This window comes from Dendrobates tinctorius, unplaced genomic scaffold (assembly GCF_039654945.1).
Source record: "Dendrobates tinctorius isolate UK_male_01 unplaced genomic scaffold, ASM3965494v1 ptg000019l, whole genome shotgun sequence".
NCBI lineage: Eukaryota > Metazoa > Chordata > Amphibia > Anura > Dendrobatidae > Dendrobates > Dendrobates tinctorius.
This window is the reverse complement of record NW_027361687.1, coordinates 31,554,733-31,576,048: the sequence shown is the minus strand read 5'-3', so window position 1 is coordinate 31,576,048 and position 21,316 is coordinate 31,554,733. Positions and strand designations below refer to the sequence as shown.

General features: G+C 46.1%; 2 protein-coding genes across 2 annotated transcripts; both read right to left on the bottom strand.

Moving 5' to 3' along the window:
* Window positions 1-3,122: 3,122 nt before the first annotated feature.
* LOC141082692 (cocaine- and amphetamine-regulated transcript protein-like) lies at window positions 3,123-12,595 on the bottom strand. The gene is made up of 3 exons (XM_073566632.1): window positions 12,347-12,595; window positions 3,612-3,692; window positions 3,123-3,531 (listed from the first exon to the last, which is right to left on the bottom strand). The coding sequence occupies exons 1-3, from the start codon at window positions 12,509-12,511 to the stop codon at window positions 3,424-3,426; spliced, it is 354 nt and encodes a 117-aa protein (XP_073422733.1). The 5' UTR covers window positions 12,512-12,595; the 3' UTR covers window positions 3,123-3,423.
* A 2,680-nt stretch (window positions 12,596-15,275) lies between these two features.
* On the bottom strand, window positions 15,276-21,312 carry CREB3L4 (cAMP responsive element binding protein 3 like 4). The gene is made up of 10 exons (XM_073566814.1): window positions 20,817-21,312; window positions 20,370-20,571; window positions 19,712-19,979; window positions 19,144-19,271; window positions 18,984-19,070; window positions 17,457-17,563; window positions 17,305-17,373; window positions 17,142-17,226; window positions 16,965-17,064; window positions 15,276-16,881 (listed from the first exon to the last, which is right to left on the bottom strand). The coding sequence occupies exons 2-10, from the start codon at window positions 20,541-20,543 to the stop codon at window positions 16,631-16,633; spliced, it is 1,269 nt and encodes a 422-aa protein (XP_073422915.1). The 5' UTR covers window positions 20,544-20,571; window positions 20,817-21,312; the 3' UTR covers window positions 15,276-16,630.
* Between the last annotated feature and the right edge of the window lie 4 nt (window positions 21,313-21,316).

Sequence of the window (21,316 nt, the reverse complement as noted above, 5' to 3'; positions counted from 1 at the left end):
TTGATCCGAATTTACTTCATAAGAAAAAGGTAGCTCTTGGAGTCCCTCACAACTTATGCTTGTGGATTTATAACTTCCTGACAGCCAGGATACAGAGTGTAAAAGTTGGACCATTCACTTCGGACACCTTGGTCACAAACATCGGGGCACCTCAGGGGTGTGTTTTGTCCCCGTTACTGTTTTCTCTCTATACGTATGATTGCATCTCTTCAGCAGACTCAGTAAAAATCTTGAAATTTGCCGATGATATGACACTGATTGGTCTCATCAGGGGAAATGCTGAAGACTTGTATCGGAGTGAGGTGAAAAGAATATGTGACTGGTGTAAAGCCAATAATCTTGTACTCAACACTAAAAAAACTGCTGAGATGGTTGTGGATTTTAGGAAAGATCAACATGAGATACTTCCAATCTACATCCATGACGAAGTGGTTCTTAGGGTAACAGAGACCAAATTCCTTGGTGTTATCATCTCTCATGATCTTAAATGGGGGAAAAACGTGGATGCTGTTATAAGAAAAGCACAACAGAGGATGTTCTTCCTGTGTCAGCTGAAAAGATATGGCTTGTCTAAGAATCTGCTGATCTTATTCTTTAATGCTGTCATCAGATCTGTGATTTGTTCCTCTCTGATAGTCTGGTATGGGGGAGACACTGCGCATGACAAACTCCGCTTACAAAGGACTTTCAGAACAGCAGAGAGAATTATAGGTTCCCCCTGCCTAAAATCCAGGATCTTTATGATAAGAGTATTCGATCCCACGCATTGAAAATTTCATCCGATCCCTCTCACCCGGGACACTCCTCATTCCAACTACTCCCTTCAGGACGTCGCTTCAGAGTCCCCAAATGCAGCACCAACCGCCATATGAACAGCTTCTATCCACTCTCTGTTCAACAATTAAATCGTCATGTGTAGACTATATACTGTATCTGTCTTGTTAGATGTTACTTGTTGTATCTGTTGTTATATATTATGTTGCCTCTTTGTCACAAAGAATTCCTTGTATATATGTAATATTTACTTGGCGATAATAAATTTGATTGATTGATTGATTTGATATTCTTGCACATAGGAGGCAATATTATACATAATAGTTATTTTCTTGTAGAAAGTGGGCACTATTATAGTAGTTATATTTTTGTACATAGGGGGCAGTATTATAGTAGTTATATTCTTGTACATAGGCAGTATTATAGTAGTTATATTCTTGTACATAAGAGCAGTATTATAGTAGCTATATTCTTGTATATAGGGGGCAGTATTATAGTAGTTATATTCTTGTACATAGGGGCAGTATTATTGCAGTTATATTCTTGTACATAGGGGGCAGTATTATAGTAGTTATATTCTCATACATAGGGGCAGTATTATAGTAGTTAAATTCTTGTACATAGAGGCAGTATTATAGTAGTTATATTCTTGTAGATAGGAGCAGTATTATAGTAGTTATATTCTTGTACATAGGGAGCAGTATTATAGTAGTTGTATTCTTGTACATAGGGGCAATATTATAGTAGTTATATTCTTGTACATAGGGGGCAGTATTATAGTAGTTATATTCTTGTACATAGGGGCAGTATTATAGTAGTTATATTCTTGTACATAGGGGGCAGTATTATAGTAGATATATTCTTGTACATTAGGGGCAGTATTATAGTAGTTATATTCTTGTACATAGAGGCAGTATTATAGTAGTTATATTCTTGTACATAGGGGGCAGTATTATAGTAGTTATATTCTTGTACATAGGAGGCAGTATTATAGTAGTTATATTCTTGTACATAGGGGGCAGTATTATAGTAGTTATATTCTGGTATATAGAAGCAGTATTATAGTAGTTATATTCTTGTACATAGGGAGCAGTATTATAGTAGTTATATTCCTGCATATAGGGAGCAGTATTATAGTAGTTATATTCTTGTACACAGGGGGCAGTATTATAGTAGTTATATTCCTGTATATAGGAGACAGTATTATAGTAGTTATATTTTTGTACATAAGGGGCAGTATTATAGTAGTTATATTCTTGTACATAAGAAGCAGTATTATAGTAGTTATATTCTTGTACATAGGGACAGTATTATAGTAGTTATATTCTTGTACATAGGGGAAGTATTATAGTAGTTATATTCTTGTACATAGGAGGCAGTATTATAGTAGTTATATTCTTGTACATAGGGGGCAGTATTATAGTAGTTATATTCCTGTATATAGGGGGCAGTATTATAGTAGTGATATTCTAGTACATAAGGGACAGTTTTATAGTAGGTATATTCCTGTCCAGGATTACACGCAGCTCAGCAGACGGAATCACACATGATGGGATCAGGTACATTGTCCCAGGACACAGTGCTTGTTTTCTTGACAGTAATGCTCGCTGTGATGTTGTTGTTTACGGCGGCGTTGTACCTGTGGATGATGGGAGTAATCTCCTTATGTAACATGTGACATAATCTGCGATTATCTGTGATCTCTGAGGTGACACCACATTTAGATTATTACATAACAGTCTGTATGATCCTTGTGGTGGCGCCTCCTCCAGCCCGTATCTCATCATCATTTGCTCTTCACATTGAGAATATTTAGGGTATGTGCACACGGTGAGGATTCTGCTGCGTTGTACAGTACCTTTATTTCCTATGGAAATTAAAAAACGCTGTGCACATGCTGCGGATTTTTCCGCGCTGTTTTTCTGCGGTTTACAATCCGCAGCATGTCAATTGTTTGGTGCAGAAACGCTGCAGTTTTACACCTCATCCATTATGAGGTGTAAAACCGCAGGGCAAAACTGCAGATAAACCGCAGGCATTTGTCCTGCGGATTTACCTGCAGTTTTCTCTCCAAAATCCGCACGCCCAAAAAACTCCGTGTGCACATAGTCTAATAAACTGACAAAACCTGCTTCTGCCTCCATGACAACACTTCCTGTCCTGTTCGCTAGCAGTATTGTCCTCTATATCCATTTTCCTATCCTCTTCTCTTGTGAAGGGCAGAGGACGTGGCCCTAAAGTGTTATAATGGGGACTGGACGGAGTTGTGGCTCCTACAGCAATTAGTGCCCGTCACTAGATTAGACAGACCCTGTGTGTCTGCACATGTGTCACAGAAGCACAGATGATTTCAGAAGAAATAATCCTTTATTATCATACAAAGCATCATAGAAAGCACGTCCAGACTGATGGCACGGTGGGGGAGAGAGTGAGGGGGCTGTAATGCTCTGGCATCTCACTACTCTAGACCATCACATTCAAAAATGGAGTATTGGGGTCTGCAGAGCTCACGGGGGACACTCATGTGGGGACCCTTCTATGAGGTCCTGAATCAAGCAGAACAGCACAACTCCGGGAGACGGCGATGTAGGGGGGCTACAGGGAGATTTAAAATGGACGTGTGGTTCCCCATAGGATGGGGCCCAGAACCTAGTAGCAGCGCAGCATGAAGGAGTTGCAGGAGGCTCCGCGGAGGCAGTCACACAGCTTCCCGATCCGGGGTCCATGCTTCATGGCGCAACGCTCCCCCATATCACACTGTGCAGAGAACAGACAGTCAGCTCTATGGTCGAGAACACCTAAGCTTACACAGTGCAAAGTCCTGGCGCAGTCCTCACCCGCGGCACCTGCACGGCCTTCTTCTCCACAACGATAGTCTGACCCTGGTTATACTCCAGCAGCTCTCCGAGAGCCACCGCCTGCAGGACAGGACACCGAGGGTTAATGACTGACCCTGGAAAGCATCACTCATGTGCTCAGGAGTTATGTGTGTATATCACTATGTATCTGTCAGGAGATGGAGGAGTGATGCTCTGCAGAGAGGTCAGTGGTGTAATAATCTGCAGGATATATCACTATGTATCTGTCAGGAGGTGGAGGAGCGATGTTCTGCAGAGAGGTCAGTGGTGTAATAATCTGCAGGATATATCACTATGTATCTGTCAGGAGGTGGAGGAGCAATGCTCTGCAGAGAGGTCAGTGGTGTAATAATCTGCAGGATATATCACTATGTATCTGTCAGGAGGTGGAGGAGCGATGTTCTGCAGAGAGGTCAGTAGTGTAATAATCTGCAGGATATATCACTATGTATCTGTCAAGAGGTGGAGGAGCAATGTTCTGCAGAGAGGTCAGTGGTGTAATAATCTGCAGGATATATCACTATGTATCTGTCAGGAGGAGGAGTGATGTTCTGCAGAGAGGTCAGTGGTGTAATAGTCTGCAGGATATATCACTATGTATCTGTCAGGAGGTGGAGGAGAGATGTTCTGTAGAGAGGTCAGTGGTGTAATAATCTGCAGGATATATCACTATGTATCTGTCAGGAGGTGGAGGAGCGATGTTCTGCAGAGAGGTCAGTCGTGTAATAATCTGCAGGATATATCACTATGTATCTGTCAGGAGGTGGAGGAGCGATGTTCTGCAGAGAGGTCAGTGGTGTAATAATCTGCATGATATATCACTATGTATCTGTCAGGAGGTGGAGGAGCAATGTTCTGCAGAGAGGTCAGTGGTGTAATAATCTGCAGGATATATCACTATGTATGTGTCAGGAGGTGGAGGAGCGATGTTCTGCAGAGAGGTCAGTGGTGTAATAATCTGCAGGATATATCACTATGTATCTGTCAGGAGGTGGAGGAGCGATGTTCTGCAGAGAGGTCAGTGGTGTAATAATCTGCAGGATACATCACTATGTATCTGTCAGGAGGTGGAGGAGCGATGTTCTGCAGAGAGGTCAGTGGTGTAATAATCTGCAGGATATATCACTATGTATCTGTCAGGAGGTGGAGGAGCGATGTTCTGCAGAGAGGTCAGTGGTGTAATAATCTGCAGGATATATCACTATGTATCTGTCAGTAATTGGAGGAGCGATGCTCTGCAGAGAGGTCAGTGGTGTTATAATCTGCAGGATATATCACTATGTATCTGTCAGGAGGTGGAGGACTGATGTTCTGGAGAGAGGTGAGTGGTGTAATAATCTGCAGGATATATCACTATGTATCTGTCAGGAGGTGGAGGAGCAATGTTCTACAGAGAGGTCAGTGGTGTAATAATCTGCAGGATATATACTATGTATCTGTCAGGAGGTGGAGGAGTGATGTTCTGCAGAGAGGTCAGTGGTGTAATAATCTGCAGGGTATATCACTATGTATCTGTCAGGAGGTGGAGGAGCGATGTTCTGCAGAGAGGTCAGTGGTGTAATAATCTGCAGGGTATATCACTATGTATCTGTCAGGAGGTTGAGGAGTGATGTTCTGCAGAGAGGTCAGTGGTGTAATAATCTGCATGATATATCACTATGTATCTGTCAGGAGGTGGAGGAGCGATGTTCTGCAGAGAGGTTGGTGGTGTAATAATCTGCAGGATATATCACTATGTATCTGTCAGGAGGTGGAGGAGCGATGTTCTGCAGAGAGGTCAGTGGTTTAATAATCTGCATGATATATCACTATGTATCTGTCAGGAGGTGGAGGAGCGGTGTTCTGCAGAGAGGTCAGTGGTGTAATAATCTGCAGGATATATCACTATGTATCTGTCAGGAGGTGAAGGAGCGATGTTCTGCGGAGAGGTCAGTGGTGTAATAATCTGCAGTATATATCACTATGTATCTGTCAGGAGGTGAAGGAGCGATGTTCTGCAGAGAGGTCAGTGGTGTAATAATCTGCAGGATATATCACTATGTATCTGTCAGGAGGTGGAGGAGCGATGTTCTGCAGAGAGGTCAGTGGTGTAATAATCTGCATGATATATCACTATGTATCTGTCAGGAGGTGGAGGAGCGATGTTCTGCAAAGAGGTCAGTGGTGTAATAATCTGCAGGATATATCATTATGTATCTGTCAGGAGGTGGAGGAGCGATGTTCTGCAGAGTGGTCAGTGGTGTAATAATCTGCAGGGTATATCACTATGTATCTGTCAGGAGGTGGAGGAGCGATGTTCTGCGGAGAGGTCAGTGGTGTAATAATCTGCATGATATATCACTATGTATCTGTCAGGAGGTGGAGGAGCGATGTTCTGCAGAGAGGTCAGTGGTGTAATAATCTGCAGGATATATCATTATGTATCTGTCAGGAGGTGGAGGAGCGATGTTCTGCAGAGTGGTCAGTGGTGTAATAATCTGCAGGGTATATCACTATGTATCTGTCAGGAGGTGGAGGAGCGATGTTCTGCGGAGAGGTCAGTGGTGTAATAATCTGCAGGATATATCACTATGTATCTGTCAGGAGGTGAAGGAGCGATGTTCTGCAGAGAGGTCAGTGGTGTAATAATCTGCAGGATATATCACTATGTATCTGTCAGGAGGTGGAGGAGCGATGTTCTGCAGAGAGGTCAGTGGTGTAATAATCTGCAGGAAATATCACTATGTATCTGTCAGGAGGTGGAGGAGTGATGTTCTGCAGAGAGGTCAGTGGTGTAATAATCTGCAGGATATATCACTATGTATCTGTCAGGAGGTGGAGGAGTGATGTTCTGCAGAGAGGTCAGTGGTGTAATAATCTGCATGATATATCACTATGTATCTGTCAGGAGGTGGAGGAGTGATGTCCTGCAGAGAGGTCAGTGGTGTAATAATCTGCAGGATATATCACTATGTATCTGTCAGGAGGTGGAGGAGCGATGTTCTGCAGAGGGGTCAGTGGTGTAATAATCTGCAGGATATATAATTATGTATCTGTCAGGAGGTGGAGGAGCGATGTTCTGCAGAGAGGTCAGTGGTGTAATAATCTGCAGGATATATCACTGTGTATCTGTCAGGAGGTGGAGGAGCGATGTTCTGCAGAGAGGTCAGTGGTGTAATAATCTGCAGGATATATCACTATGTATCTGTCAGGAGGTGGAGGAGCGATGTTCTGAAGAGAGGTCAGTGGTGTAATAATCTGCAGGATATATCACTATGTATCTGTCAGGAGGTGTAGGAGCGATGTTCTGCAGAGAGGTCAGTGGTGTAATAATCTGCAGGATATATCACTATGTATCTGTCAGTAGGTGGAGGAGTGATATTCTGCAGAGAGGTCAGTGGTGTAATAATCTGCAGGATATATCACTATGTATCTGTCAGGAGGTGGAGGAGCGATGTTGTGCAGAGAGGTCAGTGGTGTAATAATCTGCAGGATATATCACTATGTATCTGTCAGGAGGTGGAGGAGCGATGTTCTGCAGAGAGGTCAGTGGTGTAATAATCTGCAGGATATATCACTATGTATCTGTCAGGAGGTGGAGGAGTGATGCTCTCCAGAGAGGTCAGTGGTGTAATAATCTGCAGGATATATCACTATGTATCTGTCAGGAGGTGGAGGAGCGATGTTCTGCAGAGAGGTCAGTGGTGTAATAATCTGCAGGATATATCACTATGTATCTGTCAGGAGGTGGAGGAGCAATGCTCTGCAGAGAGGTCAGTGGTGTAATAATCTGCAGGATATATCACTATGTATCTGTCAGGAGGTGGAGGAGCGATGTTCTGCAGAGAGGTCAGTGGTGTAATAATCTGCAGGATATATCACTATGTATCTGTCAGGAAGTGGAGGAGCAATGTTCTGCAGAGAGGTCAGTGGTGTAATAATCTGCAGGATATATCACTATGTATCTGTCAGGAGGAGGAGTGATGTTTTGCAGAGAGGTCAGTGGTGTAATAGTCTGCAGGATATATCACTATGTATCTGTCAGGAGGTGGAGGAGCGATGTTCTGTAGAGAGGTCAGTGGTGTAATAATCTGCAGGATATATCACTATGTATCTGTCAGGAGGTGGAGGAGCGATGTTCTGCAGAGAGGTCAGTCGTGTAATAATCTGCAGGATATATCACTATGTATCTGTCAGGAGGTGGAGGAGCGATGTTCTGCAGAGAGGTCAGTGGTGTAATAATCTGCATGATATATCACTATGTATCTGTCAGGAGGTGGAGGAGCAATGCTCTGCAGAGAGGTCAGTGGTGTAATAATCTGCAGGATATATCACTATGTATGTGTCAGGAGGTGGAGGAGCGATGTTCTGCAGAGAGGTCAGTGGTGTAATAATCTGCAGGATATATCACTATGTATCTGTCAGGAGGTGGAGGAGCGATGTTCTGCAGAGAGGTCAGTGGTGTAATAATCTGCAGGATACATCACTATGTATCTGTCAGGAGGTGGAGGAGCGATGTTCTGCAGAGAGGTCAGTGGTGTAATAATCTGCAGGATATATCACTATGTATCTGTCAGGAGGTGGAGGAGCGATGTTCTGCAGAGAGGTCAGTGGTGTAATAATCTGCAGGATATATCACTATGTATCTGTCAGTAATTGGAGGAGCGATGCTCTGCAGAGAGGTCAGTGGTGTTATAATCTGCAGGATATATCACTATGTATCTGTCAGGAGGTGGAGGACTGATGTTCTGGAGAGAGGTGAGTGGTGTAATAATCTGCAGGATATATCACTATGTATCTGTCAGGAGGTGGAGGAGCAGCAATGTTCTACAGAGAGGTCAGTGGTGTAATAATCTGCAGGATATATACTATGTATCTGTCAGGAGGTGGAGGAGTGATGTTCTGCAGAGAGGTCAGTGGTGTAATAATCTGCAGGGTATATCACTATGTATCTGTCAGGAGGTGGAGGAGCGATGTTCTGCAGAGAGGTCAGTGGTGTAATAATCTGCAGGGTATATCACTATGTATCTGTCAGGAGGTTGAGGAGTGATGTTCTGCAGAGAGGTCAGTGGTGTAATAATCTGCATGATATATCACTATGTATCTGTCAGGAGGTGGAGGAGCGATGTTCTGCAGAGAGGTTGGTGGTGTAATAATCTGCAGGATATATCACTATGTATCTGTCAGGAGGTGGAGGAGCGATGTTCTGCAGAGAGGTCAGTGGTTTAATAATCTGCATGATATATCACTATGTATCTGTCAGGAGGTGGAGGAGCGATGTTCTGCAGAGAGGTCAGTGGTGTAATAATCTGCAGGATATATCACTATGTATCTGTCAGGAGGTGAAGCAGCGATGTTCTGCGGAGAGGTCAGTGGTGTAATAATCTGCAGTATATATCACTATGTATCTGTCAGGAGGTGAAGGAGCGATGTTCTGCAGAGAGGTCAGTGGTGTAATAATCTGCAGGATATATCACTATGTATCTGTCAGGAGGTGGAGGAGCGATGTTCTGCAGAGAGGTCAGTGGTGTAATAATCTGCATGATATATCACTATGTATCTGTCAGGAGGTGGAGGAGCGATGTTCTGCAGAGAGGTCAGTGGTGTAATAATCTGCAGGATATATCATTATGTATCTGTCAGGAGGTGGAGGAGCGATGTTCTGCAGAGTGGTCAGTGGTGTAATAATCTGCAGGGTATATCACTATGTATCTGTCAGGAGGTGGAGGAGCGATGTTCTGCGGAGAGGTCAGTGGTGTAATAATCTGCAGGATATATCACTATGTATCTGTCAGGAGGTGAAGGAGCGATGTTCTGCAGAGAGGTCAGTGGTGTAATAATCTGCAGGATATATCACTATGTATCTGTCAGGAGGTGGAGGAGCGATGTTCTGCAGAGAGGTCAGTGGTGTAATAATCTGCATGATATATCACTATGTATCTGTCAGGAGGTGGAGGAGCGATGTTCTGCAGAGAGGTCAGTGGTGTAATAATCTGCAGGATATATCACTATGTATCTGTCAGGAGGTGGAGGAGTGATGTTCTGCAGAGAGGTCAGTGGTGTAATAATCTGCATGATATATCACTATGTATCTGTCAGGAGGTGGAGGAGTGATGTCCTGCAGAGAGGTCAGTGGTGTAATAATCTGCAGGATATATCACTATGTATCTGTCAGGAGGTGGAGGAGCGATGTTCTGCAGAGGGGTCAGTGGTGTAATAATCTGCAGGATATATAATTATGTATCTGTCAGGAGGTGGAGGAGCGATGTTCTGCAGAGAGGTCAGTGGTGTAATAATCTGCAGGATATATCACTGTGTATCTGTCAGGAGGTGGAGGAGCGATGTTCTGCAGAGAGGTCGGTGGTGTAATAATCTGCAGGATATATCACTATGTATCTGTCAGGAGGTGGAGGAGTGATGTTCTGCAGAGAGGTGAGTGGTGTAATAATCTGCAGGATATATCACTATGTATCTGTCAGGAGGTGGAGGAGCGATGTTCTGAAGAGAGGTCAGTGGTGTAATAATCTGCAGGATATATCACTATGTATCTGTCAGGAGGTGGAGGAGCAATGTTCTGCAGAGAGGTGAGTGGTGTAATAATCTGCAGGATATATCACTATGTATCTGTCAGGAGGTGGAGGAGCGATGTTCTGAAGAGAGGTCAGTGGTGTAATAATCTGCAGGATATATCACTATGTATCTGTCAGGAGGTGGAGGAGCGATGTTCTGAAGAGAGGTCAGTGGTGTAATAATCTGTAGGGCATATCACTATGTATCTGTCAGGAGGTGGAGGAGCAATGTTCTGCAGAGAGGTGAGTGGTGTAATAATCTGCAGGATATATCACTATGTATCTGTCAGGAGGTGGAGGAGCGATGTTCTGAAGAGAGGTCAGTGGTGTAATAATCTGCAGGATATATCACTATGTATCTGTCAGGAGGTGGAGGAGCGATGTTCTGCAGAGAGGTCAGTGGTGTAATAATCTGCAGGATATATCACTATGTATCTGTCAGTAGGTGGAGGAGTGATATTCTGCAGAGAGGTCAGTGGTGTAATAATCTGCAGGATATATCACTATGTATCTGTCAGGAGGTGGAGGAGCGATGTTGTGCAGAGAGGTCAGTGGTGTAATAATCTGCAGGATATATCACTATGTATCTGTCAGGAGGTGGAGGAGCGATGTTCTGAAGAGAGGTCAGTGGTGTAATAATCTGCAGGATATATCACTATGTATCTGTCAGGAGGTGGAGGAGCGATGTTCTGCAGAGAGGTCGGTGGTGTAATAATCTGCAGGATATATCACTATTTATCTGTCAGGAGGTGGAGGAGTGATGTTCTGCAGAGAGGTGAGTGGTGTAATAATCTGCAGGATATATCACTATGTATCTGTCAGGAGGTGGAGGAGCGATGTTCTGAAGAGAGGTCAGTGGTGTAATAATCTGCAGGATATATCACTATGTATCTGTCAGGAGGTGGAGGAGCAATGTTCTGCAGAGAGGTGAGTGGTGTAATAATCTGCAGGATATATCACTATGTATCTGTCAGGAGGTGGAGGAGCGATGTTCTGAAGAGAGGTCAGTGGTGTAATAATCTGCAGGATATATCACTATGTATCTGTCAGGAGGTGGAGGAGCGATGTTGTGCAGAGAGGTCAGTGGTGTAATAATCTGCAGGATATATCACTATGTATCTGTCAGGAGGTGGAGGAGCGATGTTCTGAAGAGAGGTCAGTGGTGTAATAATCTGCAGGATATATCACTATGTATCTGTCAGGAGGTGGAGGAGCGATGTTCTGCAGAGAGGTCGGTGGTGTAATAATCTGCAGGATATATCACTATTTATCTGTCAGGAGGTGGAGGAGTGATGTTCTGCAGAGAGGTGAGTGGTGTAATAATCTGCAGGATATATCACTATGTATCTGTCAGGAGGTGGAGGAGCGATGTTCTGAAGAGAGGTCAGTGGTGTAATAATCTGCAGGATATATCACTATGTATCTGTCAGGAGGTGGAGGAGCAATGTTCTGCAGAGAGGTGAGTGGTGTAATAATCTGCAGGATATATCACTATGTATCTGTCAGGAGGTGGAGGAGCGATGTTCTGAAGAGAGGTCAGTGGTGTAATAATCTGCAGGATATATCACTATGTATCTGTCAGGAGGTGGAGGAGCGATGTTCTGAAGAGAGGTCAGTGGTGTAATAATCTGTAGGGTATATCACTATGTATCTGTCAGGAGGTGGAGGAGCAATGTTCTGCAGAGAGGTGAGTAGTGTAATAATCTGCAGGATATATCACTATGTATCTGTCAGGAGGTGGAGGAGCGATGTTCTGAAGAGAGGTCAGTGGTGTAATAATCTGCAGGATATATCACTATGTATCTGTCAGGAGGTGGAGGAGCGATGTTCTGCAGAGAGGTCAGTGGTGTAATAATCTGCAGGATATATCACTATGTATCTGTCAGTAGGTGGAGGAGTGATATTCTGCAGAGAGGTCAGTGGTGTAATAATCTGCAGGATATATCACTATGTATCTGTCAGGAGGTGGAGGAGCGATGTTGTGCAGAGAGGTCAGTGGTGTAATAATCTGCAGGATATATCACTATGTATCTGTCAGGAGGTGGAGGAGCGATGTTCTGCAGAGAGGTCAGTGGTGTAATAATCTGCAGGATATATCACTATGTATCTGTCAGGAGGTGAAGGAGCGATGTTCTACAGAGAGCTGATTGAAGTAGGGGTACTCACCAGGCTGTTGCTCTGCATGGGGAGCTCTTCCTTAGATATTTGCAATCGTGGGTCCTTGCTTCTCCCCGGCAGGATGAGTGTGGACAGGTACAGGGCCAACAGGAGGGTGCAGCATTTTTTCGGGGGTCCCCCGCTAAGTGTGGGGAAGATCCTCCCTCTCTCCATGGCTGGTTGTGTAAGGTGTGATGTGGCGGCTGCGGTTTAGGACTTATATATACATCTTCCCTCCCCCATCTCCAGAACAATATTCTCCCCTTCTGATTTTTGATACTGATCAGTGACTGAGACACAAGGAGCAGAGACAAAAAAAATCCAACCCTTGCTTCTTACAAGCCCCTGCATTGTGTTGAGGGGTCATTACTATAATTTAGATGTCTGTGAGTGAAAAAGAACAGCGCTGTTCAAAACTATTCACCCCTTTTTGGTTTTTACCTATTTTGTTGCACTATATCCAGTGTTTAAATATTTTTGTAATCAGATTTGTGTGTGATGCATGAGCACCAAATAGTGTAAATTGGGGAAGTGCCTCAACACTATTAACAAGACTCACCACTGACCAAACACCATGAAGACCAAGGAGATCTCCAAACAAGCCAGAGACAAAGTTGTTGAGAAGTACAAGTCAGGGGTTGGGTTATTAAAAAATCTACCAATCTCTGATGATCCCCAGAGCACCATCAAATCCATTATCATCAAATAGAAAGAACATGGTACCACAACAAACCTGCAAACGAGGGCCGCCCATCAAAACTCTCAGCCCGGGCAAGGAGGGCATTAATCAGAGAGGCAGCACAAAGGCCAAAAGGTAACCCTGAAGGAGTTACAGAGCTCCCAAGCAGACTGGAACATCTGTCCATATGATCACAATAAGCCGTATACTCTGCAGACTTGGCCTTTATGGAAGATTGGCCAGAAAAAAAGCCTTTACTTACACAAAGAAAATTGTAAAGCTCGTTTTGAGTTTGACAGAAGACGTGGGAAACTCCCTAAATATATCTGTCATGATCCAAGGTGGATCTGACAAGTAAATTGACAAAGTGAACTTTTTTTCCTTTGGCTTGGTGCCAAAGTGGGTTGATTGCCCCCGGTGGCCATTAGAATTATTACACATGGTGTCGTTTGTTCTAAGTTGCCCCGGTGGTGGTGGTGAATGGTATTATCTTTAGTTTTAATATGCACGTATTACAAATCAGGTGTGAGGCTCTATAAAAGAGTTTCAGGTGTGTTTGATGATCGTTGGTGATATTGATAGTTCGTCATTTGGGAAGCAAGCCTGGGTGATGAAGGAGCTGAATGAGAGTCCTGGGCAGCCCAGCCAGAGGGGTTGAGTCAGCTATGGAGTCTGCAAGGAGTGCTGGCATGGATTGGTGGAGTTCAACGTCAGTGTCTGCAAGAAGGGCTGGCATGGTGTGGTGGAGTCGCAGTTTATGGTGTCAGCAGGAAGTGCTTGCATAGCTTGGTGGAGTGGCGACTATGGTGAGCGTTGCACTCAGCATGCTGGTCTTGGTTGCTGAAAGCTGGACTCGAGCATGCTTGACTTCTTGGCAGAAAAGTTGGACTCGAGCATGCTGGACTTTTTGGCAGAAGCTGGACTCATCTTTGGGACTCTGTTTACTGGGCAGCTGCAACTGGTGGTGGACTCTGCTCCAAGGCTGCACTAGGGTGATGGATCCGGTTATGGTGATGGATCCGGTTGGAGAAGATGCACGCCGGTGGTGGGCTTTGTTGCTAGGAGCATACGCAACAGAGCAAAGCTAAGTGGTGTTCCCTCTGTATTGTCATTTTCCCTTATGTGTGTTTAGTGCAGTGGTGGGATTAGTTTCCGCACCGACCAATTTCCTAGTGAGGGTGTAGGTGCAGGGCAAGTCAGGGTTTGAGGTACGCGTGCGTCGCCCGGTGTGGAACCGGCATAGGGAACGTTAGGAGTGCAGGGACACTGGCTCAGGGGAGTGCAGGAGGTCTCCACGTCCCTATTCCCTATCGCAGGGCCCACCATTGTTATTGTTACCCAGGTTTCCCCTTTATTATTTAAATTCGCCTTACTGGAGGCGGGGTTTCCAGATTACTGTATATATAACGTGTATTACCTAAATTCGCCAGTTGGAGGCGGTGTATCCAACTGCACGTTTTATTATTTAAATTCACCCCACTGGAGGCGGTGTATCCAGGGTCACGCGTGTCATGGGTTCGCCTTGCGATACTCGCTGCGTCCAGACACACGTGACCGTGACAGTATCCAGGAAGGTGCTGTGGTCAGATGAGAGAAAAATTGAACTTTTTGGCCACCAAGGTAAACTCTATGTCTGACAAAAAACCAACACAGCTTATTACCCCAAGAACACCATCCCCATAGTGAAACATGATGGTGGCAGCATCATGCTGTGGGGATGTTTTTTGGCAGCAGGTACAAAGAAAATGGTCAGAGTCAAGGGGAAGATGGATGTTGTGAAATACAGGGATATTCTTGAGCAAAACCTGTTTGTCTCTCAGTGATTTGAGACTGGGACTGAGATTCACCCTCCAACATGACAATGACCCAAAACATACTGCTAAAGAAACACTCGAGTGGTTTCAGGGGAAAAGTGTAAATGTTTTGGAGTGGCCTTGTCACAGTCCAGACCTTAATCCAATTGAGCATCTGTGGTGTGTCTTGAAGATTGGTTTCCTCTGGTGAACAGCATCTAGCAGTTTTTCCTTGAGGAATGGGCAAAAATCCCAGTGTCAAGATGTGGAAGCTCATACAGACTTGTCCAAAGCTACTTGCAGCTGCAATTGTCACAAAAGAAGGCTCTACAAAGTGCTGACTTTAGGGGGTGAATACACATGCCAATTTTTAATTATTCGATCCCATAAATTGAATTTATACCTCTATTTTTCTCACTTAACCAACTTAGACTTTGTAGTGCTGATGAATTACACACACATCAGATAAAATATTTAAACAGATTTTAATGTAACAAAATAGATAAAAAAACAAGGGGTGCAAATACTATTGCAAGCCACTTGAGGTGAACCTTTAGGATGAACATGGTGCATGGGAATGTCTGAAGTTTTCTATCAATGGGCAGACAATCAGGTGAGTGGGCTACCTGTTTATATGAAGAACAGGATGTATCACAACAGTCCTACTTGTGTAATGTGTCATGGCAGGAATAGAGGAGTTGCCTTAAGGCCCCGTCACACTAAGCGACTTACCAGTGATCCCGACACCGATATCAAGGTGTCAGGATCGCTAGTAAGTCGCTATGTGATCGCTGGTGAGCTGTCATAATTGATTCTATTTTTTACAGCGATGGCCAGCGATGCCGGGCGCTCGGCATCGCTGTGCTGATCGCTGGTGAAGCTGTCTGTGTGACCGCTCACCAGCGATCACATAGCGACTTACTAGCGATCCTGACACCTTGATATCGGTGTCGGGATCGCTGGTAAGTCGCTTAGTGTGACGGGGCCTTTAGTCTCAGAAGATATATTGATGGTGTAAAAGGGTTAAATCTTATCTAAAGAATTTTATCTCTGTCCTCAGAGCACTGGTATACACAGAGGAAATTCAGGAGCCCTTGGCCAACATGGATCATCTCCTGTCACAGAGGAACTCAAGGTCACCTCTAAGCAACTAAAGGCCCCTCTCCAGTCAGGTGGATAACGATGAAGAATAAACCTTGCTTAAGGATCTGTCACCAGAGTCATATACAGTCATGTGGGAGGGGCCCTGATTGTGGGTGTGGCTTATATGGAGGAAGGTGGAGCCACACCTTTCCCTCCTTATATGCAGGATGCACCACCACCACCCATGTGTACACCCAGTGAAAACCATGCAGGCGTCATATAACATAGTTCGCCCCATGGGTAGATCCCGCATCAAGAAACATAAATATTATTTCATTATAATATTTTACAAATCTGGTAATCCCCAGATCTCATCATCCATAGATACATATTATACAGCGAGAGGGGGAGAGGAAAGCAGGTGGCACCGTATACTGACACGCAGCCTAGAAATAATGTGTGAGAGGTGTCGGCTCCGCCTCCGGGTGATGATATCACTAAGTTTGCTGTCTCAGGTCCTGTTCTGTGTCTGCCTTGTTTTAGATGGCTTCGCGTCTCTGGATCCGAACCACCCGGATCATTGCCACATAGGGTCTACGTTTGTCTAAAGTTGTGTTCACATCCTGTTTGGGGGAACACGCAGTCCCCTCCCATCCTTGTGCCAGTCTACGTGTAACGTCTCCACTCAGAGTCAGTGGGATTGTTACTAGTGGGATTCTGGACAGCAGCACGGAGCGCTCACATCTCATCTGTCCTCCCCGTCTTCGCACCATCCCTCACGGCAGCGCTCTCTTGAGCCTCTTCGGAGTTGACAGGAGGGACTCTATCCATGGAGACTTCCACACTTGTCTGTTCTTGGTCGGGCGGGTCCAGAGTCCTGACCTCTGGCTCCGCCCTCTTGTCCTGTGGATTGGCCGGTGGGGCTTCTGGTAACACAGTGTCGGTGCTCTCCACAAATCCGTCTTTATTCAGAATATTCCTAGAGATCACTGCAGCGGAAAACAGCACTTTGTAATAGAGACCCCACGCAAACCCCAGGGCATCTTAAAGGGGAAATGTACCCCTCTCTTACCTCCAGTCGGCATGTAAGTGGCCCCGTCCTTCGGGAGGTCTCCAGAGCGGAGCGGGTGATAGTTGGGGTAGATAAGTAGTCCCAGGGAGAAGAAGAGAATCTGTAAGAGAGGGTCAGCTCAGGGACGGGTGGGGGCCGCAGGCAGGATGCTGGTGCTGCCATTCGGCTTGGACTTACCAAGACGCAGGTGCCCGTCTGGGCGGCTTTGTTTGCCGTCTGCTTGATCAGAGTCTGCAGTTTGCGGAGCTGTGTGATCAGTGATCTGGGAGAAATCACATGATTGGAGTGATTTCCTGTTGTCATCCTGGCCCCGCCCCCTGACCTCCCTACGGGCACTCACATGTTGTGCTTCTCCAGCTCCAGAACCTTTTTATGAAGCTCCTGATTCTGTACAGAACAGGCAGCGACTCTGATGAAAGAGACAGCGCTTACATTATAGTAGCCACCACACACAGCAGGGGGCGCTATGAGCCTAGAGGGTGCAGCTCCCACCTGCTCTCCAGACCATCAATATATTCCTTCTTGCGCCTCCTGCTGTCCTGCGCCGACTGTTTATTCCTGATCTTCCTCCGCACTTTCTTAAGAATCCGTTCCTCTGCCTGAAAAGATAAGAAATATGATGAAAGTCCAGATCACACGCGCCAAAGTCTGCAGCAGCTTTGATGGTGGTCGGCAGCACCAAGGTGGGCTGCTCCAGATCTAGGCTAGGTAGCGTTCCACCTGGTGGTCAACAGTGGTACTTATAAGGTCTAATTTATTACATGTAAGGACCCGTATGCCACCTACTGGTCATCAGTGGTCCTACAGTCCTGATAGGGGTAATGTACAAATTACACGTAAAGACAGCATGCCACCTTGTGGTTATCATTGTTACTACAGTCCTGATCAGAGATTATATGCAATGACAGCATGCCACCTGGTGGTCAGCAGTGTTACTATAGTCCTGAACGGAGATTACATGTAAGGACAGCATTCCACCTAGTTGTCATCAGTGACACTGCAATCCTGATCACAGATTACATGTAAGGACAGCATGCCACCCTGTGGTCATTAGTGGAACTACAGTCCTGATATTGATAATGTACTGATTACATGGACAGTGTGCCACGTGGTGGTCATCAGTGGTATTACAGCCCAGATAGGGGGTAATTGTACAAATTACATGTAATGACAGCATGCCACCCTGTGGTCATCAGTGGTTCTTAAAGGGAATCTATCACCAATTTTAAGTGATATCATGTAAAGATATCACCCAATTGTGCGTCCCATAAGGATTCTATTAGGACTTTTGATTACCCCCGACCCCGCACCTTTGATGCATAAATACCTTTTTTATCTTGGTGGACATGTATGGAAATCGCCGTGGTCTGGTCCGATGGGCAGGGCTTATTTGCCTTCTCCCCCCCCATCGGCTTGCTGAACGTAATCTTCATCTGTGAATATCACAGATGCCGTAGTTTTCCATGCTTGCGCATTGAATAGACTTCCAGCCCTTGCGCCGTATGCTTTGCCCAACTGTGGGCAAAGCATATAATCGGTACTGCGCATGCGCCGGTATTTTTCAGCGCGGTCCATGCCCTGGAAGTTTGTCCTGCATGTGAAGACTTCCGGGGCATAGACCACGCTGAAAAATACCGGCGCATGCGCAGTACCGATTATGTGCTTTGCTCACAGTTGGGCAAAGCATACTGCGCAAGCGCCGGAGGCCTTTTCAATGCGCAAGCACGGAAAACTACAGCATCTGTGATATTCACAGAAGAAGATTACGTTCAGCAAGCCGAGGAGGGGGGGGGGAGAAGGAGACTAAGCCCTGCCCATCGGACCGGACCGCGGCGATTTCCATACATCTCCACGAAGATAAAAAAGGTATTTATGCCTCAAAGGTGCGGGGTCGGGGGGAATCAAAAGTCCTAACAGAATCCTTATGGGACGCACAATTGTGTGATATCGTTACATGATATCACTAAAAATGGGTGACAGATTCCCTTTAAGTCTATACATGGCAGTGTTCTACAATACCTTAGTGAGAGGCAGGTTGTTTGGCAGCGCAATGCCCTCCTGTGACAGCAGCCTTTTCTCCTCATCAGTCAGGTGAAGCTCTGGATACTGTGGATGCAGACATATGAGCGGGTGCAGGAAATAATTGCAGAGGACTGGGCACAATGCAGTGATCTCTTACCAGAGACTCCACAGAGAGCAGGTCTGGAGTGGAGCCTCGGCCAGGAAATGTCACAGGCTTCCGGAGGCCGGAGAGTTCACTGACTATACAGCTGTCAGGTATGAGCACAGGGGTGTGCCAGTCCTCTGCTGGAAAACACAAAAGGCCATAGCATAAGATACAGTCACCACAAGTCCTGGCCTCCTCTGTACAAGGCAGAGCAGATACCTGCCGCATCCAAGGGCAAAAGCCCAGGATAAAGCCAAGCAGGAGACCTAGCAGCAGGAACGGTTTGGATCCACTAGGGGAAGCGCAGAATGAAGCCGGATAATGAGACCCATTAACCCCTTCTTGACACATTTACTTTAGGAGTGACAAATACCCCCCTTCCCCCAAATCCTGATGATCGGGACTTGAGATGGCTCCGATCCCGACAGTCTCACCCCTTAGAACCGGCGTTCACTCCTCCCACTAAAACTTCCAGAAAATGGCTCATAATGGGAAGGGTTAGAGTGCATTCTGCCCACGGAGAGAAGTATTGTGGCGAGGGGGAGGTTATTTGGGGGTGCTGTGACCCCTCTTGACTTACCCAGCTGTATAGATATGACGCTGCTCATGTCTCCGCCAGCTTTCTGTTCACCCGTGGCCCCGATGTTGTACACCAACTCATAGACTGGGGTGGGCTGCGGCAGTGTGGTGCCCCCCTCACATGTTGAAGGCGTGTCGGGTCGGGGGTCATCAGAGAAGCCACTGTCGCTCTCAGGGGACTTGCTGGGGGTCGCCTCTGTGCTGTAAACATCATTGGGGTTGATCATCATCTGCAAAAATTCTTCGGGATCTTCTCTGTCACTGAGACCCTAAAAATCAGAGACTATTAAGATGAAATCTCCTAGTGAGACCCTAAAGCAGTGGCTGTGCGCAATCAGTCTGACCGTCCACCCACAGCGGCTGCGCAGTCCTGTGGTTCTAGGCCAAGGCAAATATTTACCCATGGATCGAGGGCATTAAGAACAAACATGTAATCACGTTTGATTGAAAGTCCGTAATCCCAAAGGCCAATAGGATGTGAGCGCCTATGAAACTACAAGTCTCAGCAGCTGCACATCTGGCAAAGTTACATAACCCCCAAATATAGTCAGCAAGGACAAGCCCCAATATAAATAATATGGGACACCCCCGCCTCTATATATACTAATGTCCGTCTGATCACACCTGGTGGAAACAACACCAGCAAAAACAGAACTTACCGCCTGTCCGCTGACCGGCCATTCTTCATACAGCTTGTCACCTGGAAATCCCTGAGGTTCGGGTAACGGAAAAGTTACTGCGTCTGTCCCTGGGAACCCCTCTGAAGGGAATAAGTTGTCTTGTGGCTCAAATATGCATCCAAGTAAGAGGTCCGGTCTGGAAGAGTCCATCATGCGAGACAAGGGGGGCACAGTACTATTCCTATGGAGACAAGGTAAATATAACTGATGTCGGGTAACATATCCTCCCTAACATCCACATCTATAGGGGTACAGCCTGGGTCAGACAACACTGCTGGCAGGAGGGTGAACCAGGATGGATGTTAGGGGGTACCACTTGGGGGTCTGAACACATCCCCAATCATCCCTATAGGCCAGAATTTTGCAGTTTGAGACTCCTGGCCACACAACACATCCCCCTCCCCAGGACAGGGGACAGCTACTTACCCTGAGCCTGTCACTGGTCAGACTGCAGGCTTCCAGGATCTGCACATCCTGGATGGGGCGGCCAGGTGGCACCCTCCTCCTTAAAGGGGAATGGAGCTGTTGTTCGGCAGGTTTCCTGGGTGTGGGCCTCCCCTTGCACCTGTCGCTCAGGCTGGTAATGGTGACCGAGATTACACAGGTGTGTCCCTCAGCGAGAGCAGCACAGCTTGCAGGTGGAGTGTGCTGAGGTGTACACTGCAGGAAGAGACCCTACCTGCTACGTACGGCCTGCACCCCTACAAATCATCTACCAGTGGGAGGAACAGCACTGTCCATAGGGGGCAGGAGTGTGTCCTCCTGAGACTGCAGCTGAGACTCGGGAACATCTACGGAAAGCTGCTATGTTTGGACATTTCTCATTGTTGTGGCCACAAGGGGCAACGCCCCCACAGGGAAAAGACCACACTATGAGCGCAGCGCCCCCACAGGGAAAAGACCACACTATGAGCACAGTGTCTCCA

Bases quoted from the DNA above. Each gene is read 5' to 3' on its own strand.
- CREB3L4 (XM_073566814.1), bottom strand. From the start codon at position 20,543: ATGATGGACTCTTCCAGACCGGACCTCTTACTTGGATGCATATTTGAG. The intron at 19,980-20,369 runs GTAAGTTCTGTT...TCTGATTTTTAG, and splicing joins GGCCGGTCAGCGGACAGGCG to GGTCTCAGTGACAGAGAAGA. The intron at 17,564-18,983 runs GTATTGTAGAAC...TTATCTTTTCAG, and splicing joins ACAACCTGCCTCTCACTAAG to GCAGAGGAACGGATTCTTAA.
- LOC141082692 (XM_073566632.1), bottom strand. From the start codon at position 12,511: ATGGAGAGAGGGAGGATCTTCCCCACACTTAGCGGGGGACCCCCGAAA. The intron at 3,693-12,346 runs GTGAGTACCCCT...CCTGTCCTGCAG, and splicing joins CCATGCAGAGCAACAGCCTG to GCGGTGGCTCTCGGAGAGCT. The intron at 3,532-3,611 runs GTGAGGACTGCG...TTCTCTGCACAG, and splicing joins AGGCCGTGCAGGTGCCGCGG to TGTGATATGGGGGAGCGTTG.